Source organism: Gambusia affinis, linkage group LG06, assembly GCF_019740435.1.
Source record: "Gambusia affinis linkage group LG06, SWU_Gaff_1.0, whole genome shotgun sequence".
NCBI classification, from domain to species: domain Eukaryota; kingdom Metazoa; phylum Chordata; class Actinopteri; order Cyprinodontiformes; family Poeciliidae; genus Gambusia; species Gambusia affinis.
The window spans coordinates 1,104,269-1,120,092 of record NC_057873.1 but is presented as its reverse complement, the minus strand read 5'-3'; the positions used below and the strand labels follow the sequence as shown (position 1 = coordinate 1,120,092).

Here is a 15,824-nt window from a genome sequence, read left to right as displayed (position 1 = left end):
ACTGCCACCAACTCAGCCACTTTGACGCCACATTTAGCAACTTTTCAGACAAAAGGTCAGAATGATCAGATCAGGCTTTTTAAAGATCAGCGATCAGCCTGAAAGCTGCAATCAGAGCTGCTCTGCCAGAAACCCGAACCGTCAATGTCATTCCTGACCCAGCAGTTGATCCTGATGCTGCCGAATGGTTTCTGATGTTGAACGTTCATCTGCTTCACTTATCAAACTGAAAACACAGCAGAGTGTTTTCCCATAAAGCTGCTGCCGCCTGACTTGCTGTCAGTGGATTTATTTCAGTCTGGATCTGTTTCTGTGTGAGCTGTGACTTCCTGTCAGCAGGACCAACAAACACACACACACACACACACACACATGCACACACAGAGTAATTAGGTGTAATTACACACAGCACCATGCTGTTATATTGACTTCCATAGTTACCATTTACACACACACACACACATGTTTGCGGAGCTATCTTTGCGGGGACTTTCCATTGACTTCCATTAATTTCTACAGCCTAACCTTTACCCTTATCCTAACCCTATCCATTACATACCTAACCCTAACCAACCAAAACTCAGTTCACACCTTAGTCCTAAATCTGACCCCTGACCCAATAACAGCGTTTCCCCTTGTGGGGACCAGGCTTCGGTCCCCACAAAGAGCAATGGGTCCCCAAAATGTGGTATGTTTCAGGAAGATGGTCCCCACAAGGTATTAGAAACAAACACACACACACAGTTGTGTTTGTGAACATCGCCTCCATGTTAATTGCAGAGTAAGGTCAGAAATGGAGCTGCTTTTGAGGTGTGTGGGTGTGTGTGTGTGTGTGTGTGCGTGTGTGCGTGTGTGTGCGTGTGTGTGCAGGAAGCTGCCTGGTTTGTGGTGATAAAGTTAAGAACAATGTTTCTGCTGTGACAAACTCTCGGACCGGATCGCCATGAGCGGCCGCAGCACAACTCTGATTATAATCGAGGGACAGAAGGAGCAGAACCGGGCAGAACCAGGCAGAACCGAACCGGAGGAATGGATCAGAATGGTCAGATCATCAAACTGAAGTAAAAATGACCGGTCTGACCTCATTTCACAGTATCTCAGCGGGGCTCAAACTTTGACTAGGCCATTCCAAACCCTCCATTCTGCTGGTTTCTGTGGATCATCATTCCCCTTCAGAGGAGAAACTCTTGGTTTGTTTTGGGTCGGTACTGGTTCTGGTCCGGGCCTCTGAAATGGAAGCCACCATCGCTCTTCTTTTCTGTTGACCTCTGACCTCAGCTGTAGCAGTGGGATGTTCTGTTGGGTTGACCTGCTGGACTCCAGCGGATCAGTTGAGACAATATGCTGATCGGTTCATGAGCTGATTCTTATTGATCAATCGATCCGGTTTAAGGTCAGAACCAAAGTTTTTGCTGTCGAGACGCCGGGGGCAGATCAGAGCCAGGAATGTAAAGTTCAAAGGTCATCCATCTTCACAAGCCGTTGAGGGGAGTTTGCTTATCGCTTCAGGAATGAAAGTGAACAGAAGGAACCTTGGTGTGTGTGTGCGGGGTCAAAGGTCACAAGGGTTTGCCTGGACTTCAGTACTTTGGCTCATAAATGATGATGTGAGAGGAGCGACTTCCTGTCTTTGTGTGTGTGGAGAGTTTATCTGGAGAAACACACACACACACACACACACACGCACGCACACACACACACACACACACACACACACACACTATGCAGGCCGAAACTGTCCAGCTGTTTTCTGGGGGTCATAAAGTTGTTTGATGTTCCTACATTTGTCGTGAAGTCTCGTTTTAATATTTTTGTTTTAATATTTTAAAAAATATATTTTATTTTAGTATTTTTAATTGTAATATTCTTCATTTCCATATTTCCTGGTATTTTCCTGGCATGTTTCAGCTCATTCGAATGTTTGGTTTCAGTTCTTGTGTCAGCCGTCTGAACTTCTTCAGACAGAGAAACGGTTCGATTCCCTTCAGAAGACCTTCAGTCTGTCTGGAAGCACCGGAGGTCAAAGTTCATTTACCTGAAAGATTCAGCTTGGCTCTGTGACGGCAGAGGTTGCTGGTTAAAATCCTGCTGGCCGATTCGGGGCAGTGAGTCGTAGTTTGATGGTGAAGAACTGACTGAGGCTCAGCGGGTTGCAGGTTCAGTTCCAGTGTTGTCCTGAGGGAGGCGCTCTGCCCAGGTTGATCCAGGTGAACCAGGTTTTAGTTCACAGTCGGAGGAAATGTGGATGTCAGCATCTTTGGTTGTTTTCAGTATTTCTAGTTTGAGTATTCTGTGTTCTTCAGTCTGTTACTTTGATTAGGCCAGTCTGCGTTGTCTTACTTTAGTTCAGTTCTTCTTGGTGTTTCTAGTTATGTTTGTTCCTTGTTACTCTGGTTTAATTATGTTTCTAGTTATTCTTATTTCCGTGTCTCTTGTGTGCTTTTCCTCATGTTTTAAAGTCAAATTCACAGTTTTCTCTCACTGGATGCAACACATAAATCTTTAGTTTTGTTTTGAGCAAACAGAGTTAGAAGAGCTGAAAACATGAAAATGAAAACCAAGCATGAATGTTTGCCATAACGTCAGAGGAGATAAAAACAAACACATAGGTCAATATATTAGCTATTGATGGTGTAAGTTGTTGCTGTGCTTCAGAGTTTCTGGTTTTCAGAAGCAGGAATAAAAGTTTGAACGGGTGAAGACGACGCCTGTCAGGCTGGAGGGAAACACCAGGAGATGAAACGTTCTCCATCAGACGCTTCTTCTTAAACGGTTCAGTCAAACGGCTGCTGACAGCCAGGAGCAGCTCTCTGATTACTGTAATCACACACAGGAATCTCTGCTCCTCAAAGTGTGTATTTAAAGGAAAATTCCACCTCATAATGGCAACCCGCTGCCCGGAGGCCCTTCTGTGTTTTTGGGACTTGAAGACTCCATGCAGGTCTGTCACTCTGACTTCAGCTCTCATTACGGACGGCTGCCATCTTTTTTTAAAGAGGTTTTAACCATTTTTCACTGCAGGAATCAAACTTTCCTTCCTGTTTATTTCTGACTGTGAAGCCTGTAGAGACAGAAAATGAATTTAACAGGAAGTCTGATTCCTCTGGTCAAAATGTTTGTCATCCAGAAAATGATGTCTGATGTCAAATCTCTGGGAAAACACAAATCAGAGCTGAATGTTTAGGAAAAATTTCATTTTTATCACAACAGAATCAGACGAGGACAGCCAGATCCTACTGCTGGTTATATGAAGAAAATTAGTAATATGTTACATTTGTATTACATTAGTAACACAATACTAATGTAATACAAATGTAACACATTACATTAGTATTGTGTTACATTAGTATTGTGTTACATTAGTATTGTGTTACATTAGTATTGTGTTACATTAGTATTGTGTTACATTACTAACACATTACTTGATATGATATGACATTATATTAAATTGAAATTCATAAATTTAAACTAAACTGACAGTGTTTGTTGACTGGAAGCTTTCTTCAGGTGTTCGGTTCTGAACTGCTGATGAAACTGGAGGAATCATTTAGAGGTTGTGGGTTCAAGTCCAGACAGTTAGCATATAGCTACATCTCATTAGCTGCATCTTGTTGAATTTTTTTTTAAGGTTTTGTTAACTCTAGTGGCCTTTACTTGATAGTGAATCGACAGGAAAGTGGCTAAGCAGCAAAGGCCACCAGACCGGGAATCGAACCTGTGACAGACACTTTGAGGACTGAGGCTGGTTCCTGCTGGCTCCATCCGTTCCTGCTGGTTATTTGGGGTGGGGGCTGTTGTTATCCCCAGCTGTGATTGGCTGAGCGCCCAGGTGGAAAACCTGAGCATCACTACCTGAGCAGCTTTCTTAGAGCCTTGCCAGTTTCTGAGAAGGCAGAAACAAAATATGACAGACGTTTCACCACATCCTGGACTTTAAAACTCTCAGATTTACTTTCTGACTGAACATCCTCCGTCTCCTGACACCTCCACCCTGAAACTGGGTGCAGCTCAATCCACCAAGCGTCCAACAGCAGAAAGCGTTTCAGGGCGCCGAGCGGCGCTCTGCCCTCAAACCGACGACAGGAAGTCAAACGTGCCGAGCAGCAGATGTTGCTGAGAGGAACTGACAGACTTCAGAGTCTTTAACGGTGATCGGAGTCACCTGATGGAGCTACTGAAACACACACGATAACACACACATCCAGAAGCCTGCAGACGGTGAGTAAAACCTTTCAGCTCAAACTGAGACAAACAGATGTTCCTCCAGATCTAACCACTGTGACCGACTTCACCGGCTGAAGTTCTTGGGTCTGACTGGACAGTTTTGTCTGCAGCTGGTGCCGTCGTTGCTCCTGGCAGTTTTCAGGGTCTGAACCTATGTGGGGTTTGCAAGTGTTTGTCTCTCTGGTTTCACCCAACATCCGAAAACATGGAGGGTTAATTTACCTGTTTTAACAGGTCAGACATTAAATAAACCTTAATCTTTACTGATACGCTCAGTGGAAACCGTTGTGGCGCTACTTCAGAAGCTAACATCCAAGCTGTTTCAGATTCCCAAGATGCATTTTCTTTTCAAATATTCCAGATACGCTTTATGAAACAGCAGCTGTCTGTGACTCTGAGGTCTTCTCTGTTCTGGACTCAGGAGTTAAAACTTTTCCACCAGATAAACCAACAAACTGAAATCGTTTCTTCTCTGCCTCAGTGGGTCGGAGGACAGTTTCTCCTCCATGGACACAGACTCTGGTCTGAAACATCCAGAACACGTCTGGATCCTGTTTGGCTGAACCTCTCCACAGACTATGAACAGTTTCCTAACGCCTCAGTCACACTGAAAGACTTAATCCAGTCGGCCATGTTTGTTTACGCCGGACATCACACACCAAACCTGTTAAAGCAGCGGTTGTTTCCCGTCATGTTTCGGGTCGCTCAGGTTTTCAAACACAGTTAAAATGTTGGAGCGGTTCTTGCGGTTGGGGAGAAACCTGGTCTCCTGGATCCGAATGTGTCTCTGCTCCTCATCAGCAGAGCTCTGTGGAGCTGGGAGGAACACGTGTAAAAGTTGCAGTAAAAGCCCGGCCCTCTGGGAATGCAGTTTGAGATGTGCTGCATCCAGAGCCATCGCTGGAACCAGTTTGTGTTTAGAATCAGAGTTAGATCTTATAAATGAAACACTGAAAACGTGTAATATTGTTTCTCATTACGGCTCTCTGCTGCTGCGGTGAGGTCAGTACAGTCAGCGCTGCGTCTCACAGGAGGTGAAGTCATGGTGGTCTGAAACCCAGAGCAGATAAGAGACAAAGGAAGGAGGCGTCCTCCTTTGTTTAAGCGTTTGGTGCTAACAGCAGCAGATCGACAGCTAACTCTGCAGGTTTGCTTTAAGCACCAACTCACTGCGGTCGGCCCGACACCTTTACCTCAGATTAACACATCCAGTCTTCCTCTAGCTGCGTCGCATCCGCTGGGTTTACTCTTCAGTTCTTGTTTCTGAGCAGCTGCAGACAATCTGCACCTGAAGACCTGCTGCTGCTGCGGCTGCAGGAGTTTCTGCTTCCTGCACAGGAAACATGCAGCATGAAGTGAGCAACAGCTTCTCCTCGTTCTGCTCCCTCGTTTCTGTCAGTCCTGATTCAGGCTAACATGATCTGAAGGTTTGGTGAAACATCCTGGAATTTGTCAGCAGCTTTAACCCGGATCAGACCGAACCTCCTGCTGTTCGGTTATCAGAGATTTCACCAGAACCACAGACAGACGGCAGCCGAGGCCGGCGCATAACTTATCATTTATCGGTTATCGCATATCGTTTATCTCTTATTGCTTATTGTTCATCTTCTATTGTTTATCAGTTATCATGAACATTTTCTAATTTTAAGAATTTGATTTCATTGCCTTGATAAATTTTATGTAATGAATTAAAAAAGCAACAAAACAGACATTATTATATTTCTATTATTTTCTCCATTATCACTAAATGTCAGTAAGATCAAAAGTCTCATTTGTTTAATTTTAATCCAGATGGAAACGTTTTCAGTAATATTTCTGTTTGTGTTGCCATGACGATGACACAGCCGTAGTTACCTGACAGAAATAATAAATAATGTTTTTATTCGTATCGTTATAATAATGCTACAAAATATTGCAATAAATTTTTAGTTTATATCGGCACTGCAAGCATCAGAACCAGAACCAGTATTCTGTTCTCTGGATCTGTTCTGGTTCTGGTTCTGATCTGGATCTGGATCTGTTCTGGTTCTGTATCTGGTTCTGTTCTGGATCTGTTCTGGTTCTGGTTCTGATCTGGTTCTGGATCTGGTTCTGTTCTGGATCTGTTCTGGTTCTGTTCTGACCCGGCAGCCGACAAAACCACTGGATCTGAAACAGAAAATTTGCCGGTTCAGCTCTCAGAGGTTTGGTTTCACCTGGAGGTCGACCTGATGGGGGTCAGGGGTCATCAGGGGTGGGGTCAGCGTGAGGAGGAGGGCACAACAACAACAATGAAAACAGGAAGAGCAGAGTGAGCCGGGGGTGACGCTCCGCTGCTCACACTTCCTGTTTGTGACAGATGGCAGGTTGTTGCTGCCTTTTTCTGTTTCCTCCTGCCTCTCCTCAGGTTGCCTAGGTTACGGTCAGGTAAGCAGGAAGTTTTATAATGAAATCAGTTGTTTTAAACAACCGGTCGGTTTTCAGCGCCCGGTTGTTGTTTGGAAACAGCAGATGTTGAGTTCTGATGCGGTCTACTTTAACCCGACTCCGGTCCACTCCGGTCCGTCTGCCTAGTCAAAGTCTGGTTCGATTGGTGAGGTGTGAATGCTAACTGACCTCTGACCTCTGGTCCTCCAAACCTCAGTCTGGGTTCAGTTTGAATGTGAACACCAAGTGGACCAGAGACCGCTCCAAAAGCAGGAAGTGAACTACAGCGCAGGGCATTCTGGGTAAATACAAGCTAACATGCTAGCCTAGCGCTAGCAGCAGAAATGTCTCCTGGTCTTCAGCCAAAGACTAAAGAGAAATCCTCCAACACTAAAATCTGACGCCTCCATCTTGTTTCCATCTGGTGAAGAAGGAAGTTGCTCTCAGTGTCTTCAGAGGTTTTTGTGTGGTTTCCTTCAGTGGTTGTTGGTGCAGCGCCCCCACAGGCCAGGAGGGGAACAGGCTGGTTTGACTCAGAACCACAGCAGCTGGAGGTGGAGCAGATGTTCTGGTTCTGGTTCCAGAAGAACCGGGTCGACCGGACCAAGAGGAGGAAAGCTTCCTGAATTTTTTCTGAAATCATTCTGTAGATGATTTAATCATAAATAAAGTGAACTTTTAGGTGTGAGGAATAATGTCTTAAAATGTAAAGTCGTGGTCCTCTGGGTTTAGTTTCCACATAAATGTCCTGCTGTCGTAATGATGCAGGTTTCAGTTGATACCAACAGTCCTGTTATTCACTGAGCTGCTGATCATGTGAAGTGTATCTTTGAATTTTAAAAGGTGTGCACCAAGGTTCAGTGTTTGGCTTCATGTGAAGGTTTCTCCTGATGTACTGCGGTTTATTCCACCTGCAGAAAACTTAAGTTTAATAAAAAGTCATCTGGAACAGAAACATCACAGACATTTTACTGGATTGTTTTATTTGCTTTCTTAAATAAATTTTGTTTCGTTTTTGAAGATAAAAACTTTTTTCTGTTCTGACGGACTGACGTTTGTTTCTGCAGCCGCCAAGCGTCCCTCCTCAGTCTCGTCTCTGAGTGGGATTGTGGGTAGGATGATGTCGGCTGGCGAGCGAGGAGCGTCTTCGTCCTCCTGCACCTCCGTCAACACCGTGTGTTCGGACGGCGAGCGGCCCGTCTCCCTGTCCCTGTCCTCTTCCACCTCCTCCGTCTCGCTGCAGGATGCCTCCTCCTCCTCTTCTTCCTCCTCTTCCTCTCTGCCGTACGGCGCCGTGCCGGCCTACAACGCCTCGTCCTCCACGCCCAAACGGAACGGCTCCGACATCAGCCTGGACCTCACGCCGCTCGTAACTCCGCCCACCGGAGCGCCCGTGCCAGTCGGAGGCGGGGTTTCCAAGATGGCGGCGGCAGGCCACGCCCACAAGGGACATACAACCAATCCAGCAGCGGCGCTGCCAGCGGGGGCCGCGGCCCGGCAGCTGTCCAGGCTGGACAGAGTCATTCTGGAGATCGTGGAGACAGAGCAGACCTACGTCAGAGATTTAAAGAGCATCGTGGAGGTGAGAGCCAGTCATAATCCATGCTGAAGAAAAGATTCTCCTTTTGGACAAAATGTCTCATTTTAAGGATCTGCTGTGGTTTCTGATGAACCACCAGTTACAGTGACGTGCGGTGAGGTTCATAGCTGGTGAGGCACTGACGTCATCAGAATCAGATTTGCAAATAGATGCATAGATTGACAGCAGTTTACAGGTTATGTTTCACTTCTGCATCCTTATACATACAAACTGTAGCTCACAAAACACACATTTCCTTAAAAAACAAAACAAAATAAATGTTATTACTGTCTTACCTTACCTAAAAAATCACTATCTCTATTATAATCTATCGCTGCACTTGACTTGCTTCCCGAATCGTTTAGCCTAGCTCGCTGTCACTTACTCGGCAGTTGAGGAGTGAACAAGACGAACGTCTGGGATCTTGAGCGCCCCCTGCCATGAGGCAAGAGAACTGCCTGCCTCACCTCGAACCTGTTCTCTGCCGTTTATAATCGCCATTACTTAAAACACGTTACACAAACACAGTTGGTGACAAAAAGCACTGTACATTATATACATAAGCTAAATTATTGGAAATAAGTTCACATATTAAATTTGTTTAAACCATTTTATTGACGCCGTACAGCAACATGCTCTCTCCGCTTAGCAGCCAGCGCAGAGCCAGGGGTTGCGCAATCCAAGGTGAGGCAGAGCTCGCTGCTGCCTCACCGGCATCGCTTCCAAGCATTTGAATGGGAAACTAGGCCTGAGTTCAACCACAGATGGCGCTGTTGAACCTTTCTCCTTTTGTGAAAGCAATCGACAATCAGACAAGAAGATGTGAGGCCTCTGCCTTCATTAACCGGGTTTGTAATCATTAATCCTGCAGAATCGCCTTGTTAGCATGTCTGTTAGCTCAGCGTTAGAGGGTTGGCTCCGTTTCTGCTCTTACATTTTGATATTTCCGTTTCGGAGCCTTACCAAGCTTCGCTGTGTTTCTGCTGCACTTTACCTGAGGAATGTTTCAGACATTTTGTTGAATTTTTTGTATGATTGAAGGAATTTCATCCGTCGTTGGTCCAGGTGCACCAGCAGTGGGCCAGCTGGGTGTGTGGGTGTGTGTGTGTGTGTGTGTGTGTGTGAACCAGGCTTTTGAAGTGAATTTACAGCAGCTTTCATCCTGAGCCATGACAGACCCGGAGAGGCCGGCTGTCGTCAGCTTCTCCTGCTGCTCATCTCTGCAGCTTTCATCCCGGCTCACTTTCAGTCACTCCTTCCTGTGTTCGGTGGAGTCGGTGTGTTCACTGATTGTTAGGATATTTAAGGAGCCGCATTCAAACTTCTGTTTTCCCTCCAAGCAGCCAGACGTTTTCCTCCACGGTTGAATAGTTGCTGTTCTGGTTCTGGACGCTGCGCAACTGGAAGGATTCTTGTTCTTACTTTTTCACTGTCGGACAGCTGTTATGATGCGTAACCGTGGCAACAACGTAATGTTTTTACAACTGGGAGAAGCTGATTTGCATCCCCAAAGCTCAAAACATACCTGAACTTTACCGCAAATCCCCGGAGGAGTTGAAAGGAGTCTTCATGGATGCAGAGTAGAAAGAAAAAGAGGAAGTTCAGTCTGTCTTTTCCATCATTAACCCCTACTCCAACATCTCTGTGCCCAGCTGACTGACGGAAATCAGATACTTGGATAACAGGCGTGACGACGACATTTAATTTACTTCTAGATAAATAAAGTATTTTGGAATTGAATTGAACAGAATTTATCTAAGTTCATTGTATTTAACCTCGTTTTAGCTAACTTTTTTGCAGTTCTGCTGGGCTGGACCAGTCCAGTTTGGGTTAGAAACAGACTAGTACTGGTTAAGGTCAGGGGAAATGTCTTAGGCATGGATTAGACATGAATGCTGTTACTAAACTGAATGAAAGTTTAGTTTGATGGAAATATAAAGATATGTGTGTGTGTGTGTGTGTGTGTGTGGGTGTAATTAGAACCTAAAAACAATATAAATACAGTAAGTTACTAATATAAAACTTTTCTGAATCACATTGATGCCGACAGCCTTAGTTTTAATACAACATCTCCGATAAATTCTAGAAGTGTTCCTTCTGTCGTTTCCTCACGGTCTCCCTGTTTTTACAGGTCGCTCTGGTTTTTATTTGCTCCCACTCCTCAGATTGGGAGTACCTCTCCACGTCTTCCCTCCCTTCCCCCTTCCTTCGTCTGGCTCAACGACTCCCCCTCCGCTTCCTGTCCCATTTGGCTGCAGGTCAGCGAGCGATCCCCTCTCAGTCAGTCAGCAGTTTGTCTGCTGAGAAGCTGAACCAGGTGGTGTGACCTTCTGTTGGGGAAGAGGAGCTGCTTTCACCCGGCCGCTCTTTCCTTGCTTTGCATTCTGCTTTGTTACTAAACACACACCCAGAAACACACACTCAGAAACACACACCCAGAAACACACACTCAGAAACACACACCCAGAAACACACAGGTCCATTATGGTTGTTGTTTCAGATTCCAAGTGGGCCTGACATCATGTAGCCTCAATCAAAACCAGACCTCAGACTGCAGAGAACAGCGGGAGACATGGCTGCATTGCAGGACCAAGAGGCAAACATTCACCTATCATCTGTCATGAATCCACCTGGAATCCTCCTGGAATCTTCCAGGAATCCTCCAGGAATCCTGGAACTGTAACTTGTGTTGCTGAACCCCAGCAGTGTTCACAGAGGAAAACCTTCTGCTCATGATCTAATTCTGCTCAGCTTTGCTTTCATCTGCAGTTCTTAGTCTGTGATACAAGATTAACTGAATCAAAACAATTTTACAGCAACGCAGGCGGTTACCATGGAGAAATTATGAGTTATGTTCACTTTCATGACAGAGGATAGAAAACTTCTTAATAAATATAACAGAAAGCTGGTGAATTTAACATGAAATTCTCCTCTTAAAACAAAATATGGGATTCGTCTTCAGCCAGTGGTTGTTGAAAAAATGGAAAATAATTTTTTACAGCCAGCAGTGACAGTAGAGGTCTGATAATAACAAAGCCTTTTTATATCCATTGTTGATCCTCAGCTCCAGGCTCCATTTTGGTCTGAATTTAACAGTACATCAAATCTAAAATACCTACATTTGCACAAGCTAAGCTAGGGAAAGCTAACTCAAGTGAGGACAGGGAAAGGTCCTTGTTTCCCAAAATGTCCTCAATTTGTGGGTGAGAGTAGTGAAAGTGGTTCTCATTGTGTAATATATACAAGTACACACACACACACACACACACACACACACACACACACAGAGTCATGTTTTTGTATCTTGTAGGAACTTCACATTGACTTCTATTCATTTTCTACAACCCTTCTAACCCGAACCCTAACCAAAGGTCAATTCACACATTAGCCCTAAATCTAAGCTCTAACCCAAAAACAGCAAAAACAAAATGTCCCCATAAGGAGCGTTGGTCCCCACAACCCCACATCACAAGCATATAAAAACAGACACACACACACACACATACACACCCTGTGTTCTTGTTTTCAAATTTAGGAAGGAATCTTGGAAACTCTTCATGTTTTCCAACAAACTGAGTTTCTTTCCAACAATCCTGCAGAAGCAAAAACCAACTTCAGCATAAGTTTCCTGTTTATTGTTATTCTTCTGCTGGGATTTGAACTAAAAACCTTTTAAGGCTTTCATGGTGTTTTACTGCGAGTCGTTCTTTGTGCTCTACTTCTGAGGAACAGCAGTGGGGTTTCCTCCCAGTTCCACCAGTACTCCCAGTTAGACCAGCTGGTCAGAGCTATACTGAGTTTTACTAATTTCTACTGATTCATTGTAAACTCAACCAGAATCAGGAAGTGACATCATCTCCAGTTTTATTCCTGTAATAAAAACAAATGTTATCAGAAAATATTTTATTCTCCAGTCTTAAAGTTTTCTGACTGATGCATAGAAATTATCTCCTCCATGTTTGCTCTGTTTCTCCTTCCTGTCTGATTCTTTTTGTGTAAATCTTCCTCTGGTTTCCTGTTGCCCTGATTTGTTGCTGTGGCTCAGAGCAACCCGACCTGAAAAAGAACCGAGAGCTTTATCTGAGCTGCTCCTGCTGCTGCAGCTCCAGCAGAGAGGAAGCTGAAGGTGTGCAGAAGTGATGAAGATGATGCAGATGTGATGAAGATGATGCAGGTGTGACTGTGTGTCTCTGCAGGATTACCTGGGCTGCATCATCGATTGTGGCGCTCTGCCGCTGAAACCAGAGCAGGTCAGCTCTCTGTTCTGCAACATCGAGGATATCTACGAGTTCAACAGGTGGGTTATCTTCCTCACCGCTCCTCTTCCTCACTGTTAGCAAGCTAACTATCTAGCTAACTATCCAACAGTTAGCAAATTTAGTTTGAAGCTAAATATTATTAGCAAGGAGAATATTTAGCTATGAATTAAATATTTAGCTCTAAACTGATGAATGGGTGAATAAAACGGTGAAAACATGACTGAAAAATTACCCTAATTTATCTTACGACAGACTAACTAAACCAAATTATTGCTGCTAATCTTTGTGTAACTTTAAGAAGTCCAACTTTCCCTTCATTAGATTCCGGAGAGATTTCCATATTTTTCTGCTCATTTTTAAAGAAAACTGAAACTATGAGAGCATCAGTGTGGGAATAATCTGGTAATAATGGTGAAATAATTTGGTATGATGTATCGCTTTAAACTGACCACACTCTGTGTGTGTGTGTGTGTGTGTGTGTGTGTGTGTGTGTGTGTGTGTGTGTGTGTGCGCGTGTGGGTGTGTGTGCGCGTATGTGTGTGTGGGTGTGTGTGTGTGTTGGGGTGTGCATGAGTGCGAGAGAGAGAGTGCCTGAGAAGAAAACTGCTAAAAAATATCACATGCCTCCTCCTCCCTGCTTTTCCTGCGTTCACACTTTCTTTGTGTCGACTCCAACACACACACTCACACAGCAATAATGTCATATACAAATAGACACACACACACACACACACACACAGAGTTTTCATTCCCTTCAGCTTCCTGCCGCCGGTTCTCATGGGAAATATTGTCTGAGAAACAGAGAAAGGCTCCTTATTTGACTCTGAGCTGCAGCAGTTAAAAAGTTAATATGTTTATAACAACCATCACAACACACATACACGCACACACACACACACACACACACACACACTGTACCAGATGGGCAGACATAACAGAGCCAGAAAGGCTACTTCATCCAGCATAGCTCAAACATGACAGCACTCGGCTCTGTACGGAAAGCCAGAATTGCCGACATTCTATTTTTATGTATTAGTGTCAGCAGTATTAATATTACTGACACTAATAATAAAAATGTAAAAATAGTAAAAATGTCCCCCTCACAACTGTTTTCCAAGCATTGTTTTAGACGTGTGTATTAATTCATTAATATTAAGTTCAAATGTAGTTTTTAATAAACATTGTTTCCATTTTGTGATTTTTGGTTGATGGTATCGAAGGGTGGAAATCACCTCAAAACAAAACCTCATGAAAACAGATCTGGCACAAATCCATAGAAATATTTCCAGTCCAAACACAGGCTGAAAGGCTCAGCCAGGAAGTAGCCAGCACCCTAAAACCACAGTAGAAACCAGATTACAGATTATAAACGTTTTGTCTGGAGACGTCCTCTGGCCTGATGAAAAACTGGAAGAGTTTGGACGCTTGGAGGGAAAAGTAGAAAAATGCTGTGTGAGAACATCTCCTCCAGCAGACAGAGATCCTGGGATCTGCTGTGACCTCAGGCTGTGACCTCAGGCTGGACTTTGACTAGGCCATCCCATATTATCGCTGGCTGCATATTCTGGTTTGAAAGTGAACCTTGACTTCAGTCTCAGCTCTTGTCCAGGTTTTATGTCGCTCATCTTCCAATCAACTGTCCCACAGCATGATTCTGCCACCACCATGTTTCACTGGGGGGTGACAAAGATCCTCTGTAGTTCTCTGATCTTTTTCCACTTGGTGGCAAACTTCAATCATGACTTTTTACCGGTTTCTCTTCTACTTCTGTGAATGTTATAACAGACCAATCAGAAGCCAGAAAATCTGTGGGAGAGAAAGGCATGAGGTCATGTGACCTGCTCTCTGTCAGCAAACACAACGCCCCTTCTGACGGCGCCCTGGGCAACCGCCCATGACCCTCATCTCCTCTGCAGAGACGCTCCATGCAGACTCTCTCTCCTCTTCACCAGTTTAGCAGCGTCTCAGATTCCTCCCAGTCAGCTGCTGTTAATCCGAGTTAAACGGTCTGTGAGGAAGAGGAGCAGAGTGTTTGCTTTTGCCCCTGAGGGGAGTGAGGGGTCAGAGGTCAGCAGTCCCAAAGATGGCTCTGTTTACGTAGCGGCTAACAGTTCTGAGGAATGGAATGAAAGCGTCCAGCCGGGTTAGGGGTGTAGTCAAAGTTTCTACACCTCTGGTTCTAATTGGACCGGTTCCCCCTGTCTGACTCATTTGGACAGACGATTGGGCCGGACCAGAACACACTGCTCAGGTGTTTGGAAGGAGAATCCGGTTCAGATCCGGACCTGTACTGGGTTCTGATAGTTCTGTTGGTTCTGATGGTTCCACCAGGCCGCGCTCACAGGTCCGTTTGTCCCAGAGGAATTTGTCCCTTCTGGTTTCCCATACAGCGATCTGAGCGCTGTCCCGGTCCGGACAGTTTGGACCTCGTAGACCCGGTGGAGTCAGATAAATAGTTTCTCTCTCTGCTGCTTCCTTTTCGCTCTCAGCTCATTTGCATCCCTCTGCTCTTCATCCTCCTCCTCTTCCTCTGTGGTCTCTGCATTAAAAGGAAAACAGCAGAACTTCCCTCGGCTTCACCGCAATCCAGTAATGAGACGAGATCCGTCGGCCGCAAGACGAGGCCTGACGCCTGGGGGGGGGGGGGGGGGGGATGAGGATGAAGATGAAGAGGAGGAGGATGATGATGAGGAGGAGGCGTCTCCCAAGGATGCCCAGCCTCCCTCATCTTTCTATTTTTCTGCTCGTTGTTTGTCGTGTGACCCGTTCGGTTCCTTTCTGACTCGAAGCTTCACTTTCAATCCGTTCAGATTAGTGATATAGAAATATTGATACGTTTTTCTATAACTTGTTATAAGGAGTACTACCTCAGAAAACACAAAGCTTCATTATAGCTTTTATTTTTAAGAGCTAAAAATCTTGTAAATTTGTTAAATGCATCCTGGTTTTACTAAGCTAACTTTAGCTCTAGCTGGTTAGCTTACTGTGTCTTTACTCAGACGTTTTTTATTTCACCTTGGGTTTGGCATTCTTTATTTTTTCTCAGTACATTTTATCTTTATTTAGTTTATTTTCAATGTTAATTTGAAGATTTTACTTTAACTTTAAACTGTTTATTTTACTGTGGCTTTTTGTGCTTTATTTTTGCTTAGTAAATGTTGTCCTTACCTTCGCTTAGCTTGCTTTGGCTTACCTTAGTAGCTAACCTAGCCTAGCTTAGCACAGCTGAAATCACAGTAGTATGGCTTGCATAATAGCTTAATAACATTTATTTTAAAGTAGCTGAGAATACTGTAGGTTAATGTGGCAGTTTTCTTTTACTGTATTTTTTCAAACTTTTAATGAATCTTGCTTTA

General features: G+C 44.5%; 1 protein-coding gene across 4 annotated transcripts in view; it reads left to right on the top strand.

Moving 5' to 3' along the window:
• The window catches only part of plekhg2 (pleckstrin homology domain containing, family G (with RhoGef domain) member 2), a 51,690-nt gene that overhangs the window by 11,930 nt on the left and 23,936 nt on the right, over positions 1–15,824 (top strand). For 3 of the 4 annotated variants that reach the window (XM_044120756.1, XM_044120758.1, XM_044120755.1), the window contains 2 exons: positions 7,698–8,212; positions 12,406–12,506. In XM_044120756.1, coding sequence (XP_043976691.1) covers positions 7,698–8,212; positions 12,406–12,506 — 616 coding nt within the window. Of the gene's footprint in view, positions 1–4,084; positions 4,219–7,697; positions 8,213–12,405; positions 12,507–15,824 lie in introns of those variants that run through there. The other variant, XM_044120757.1, reaches the window with a different exon arrangement.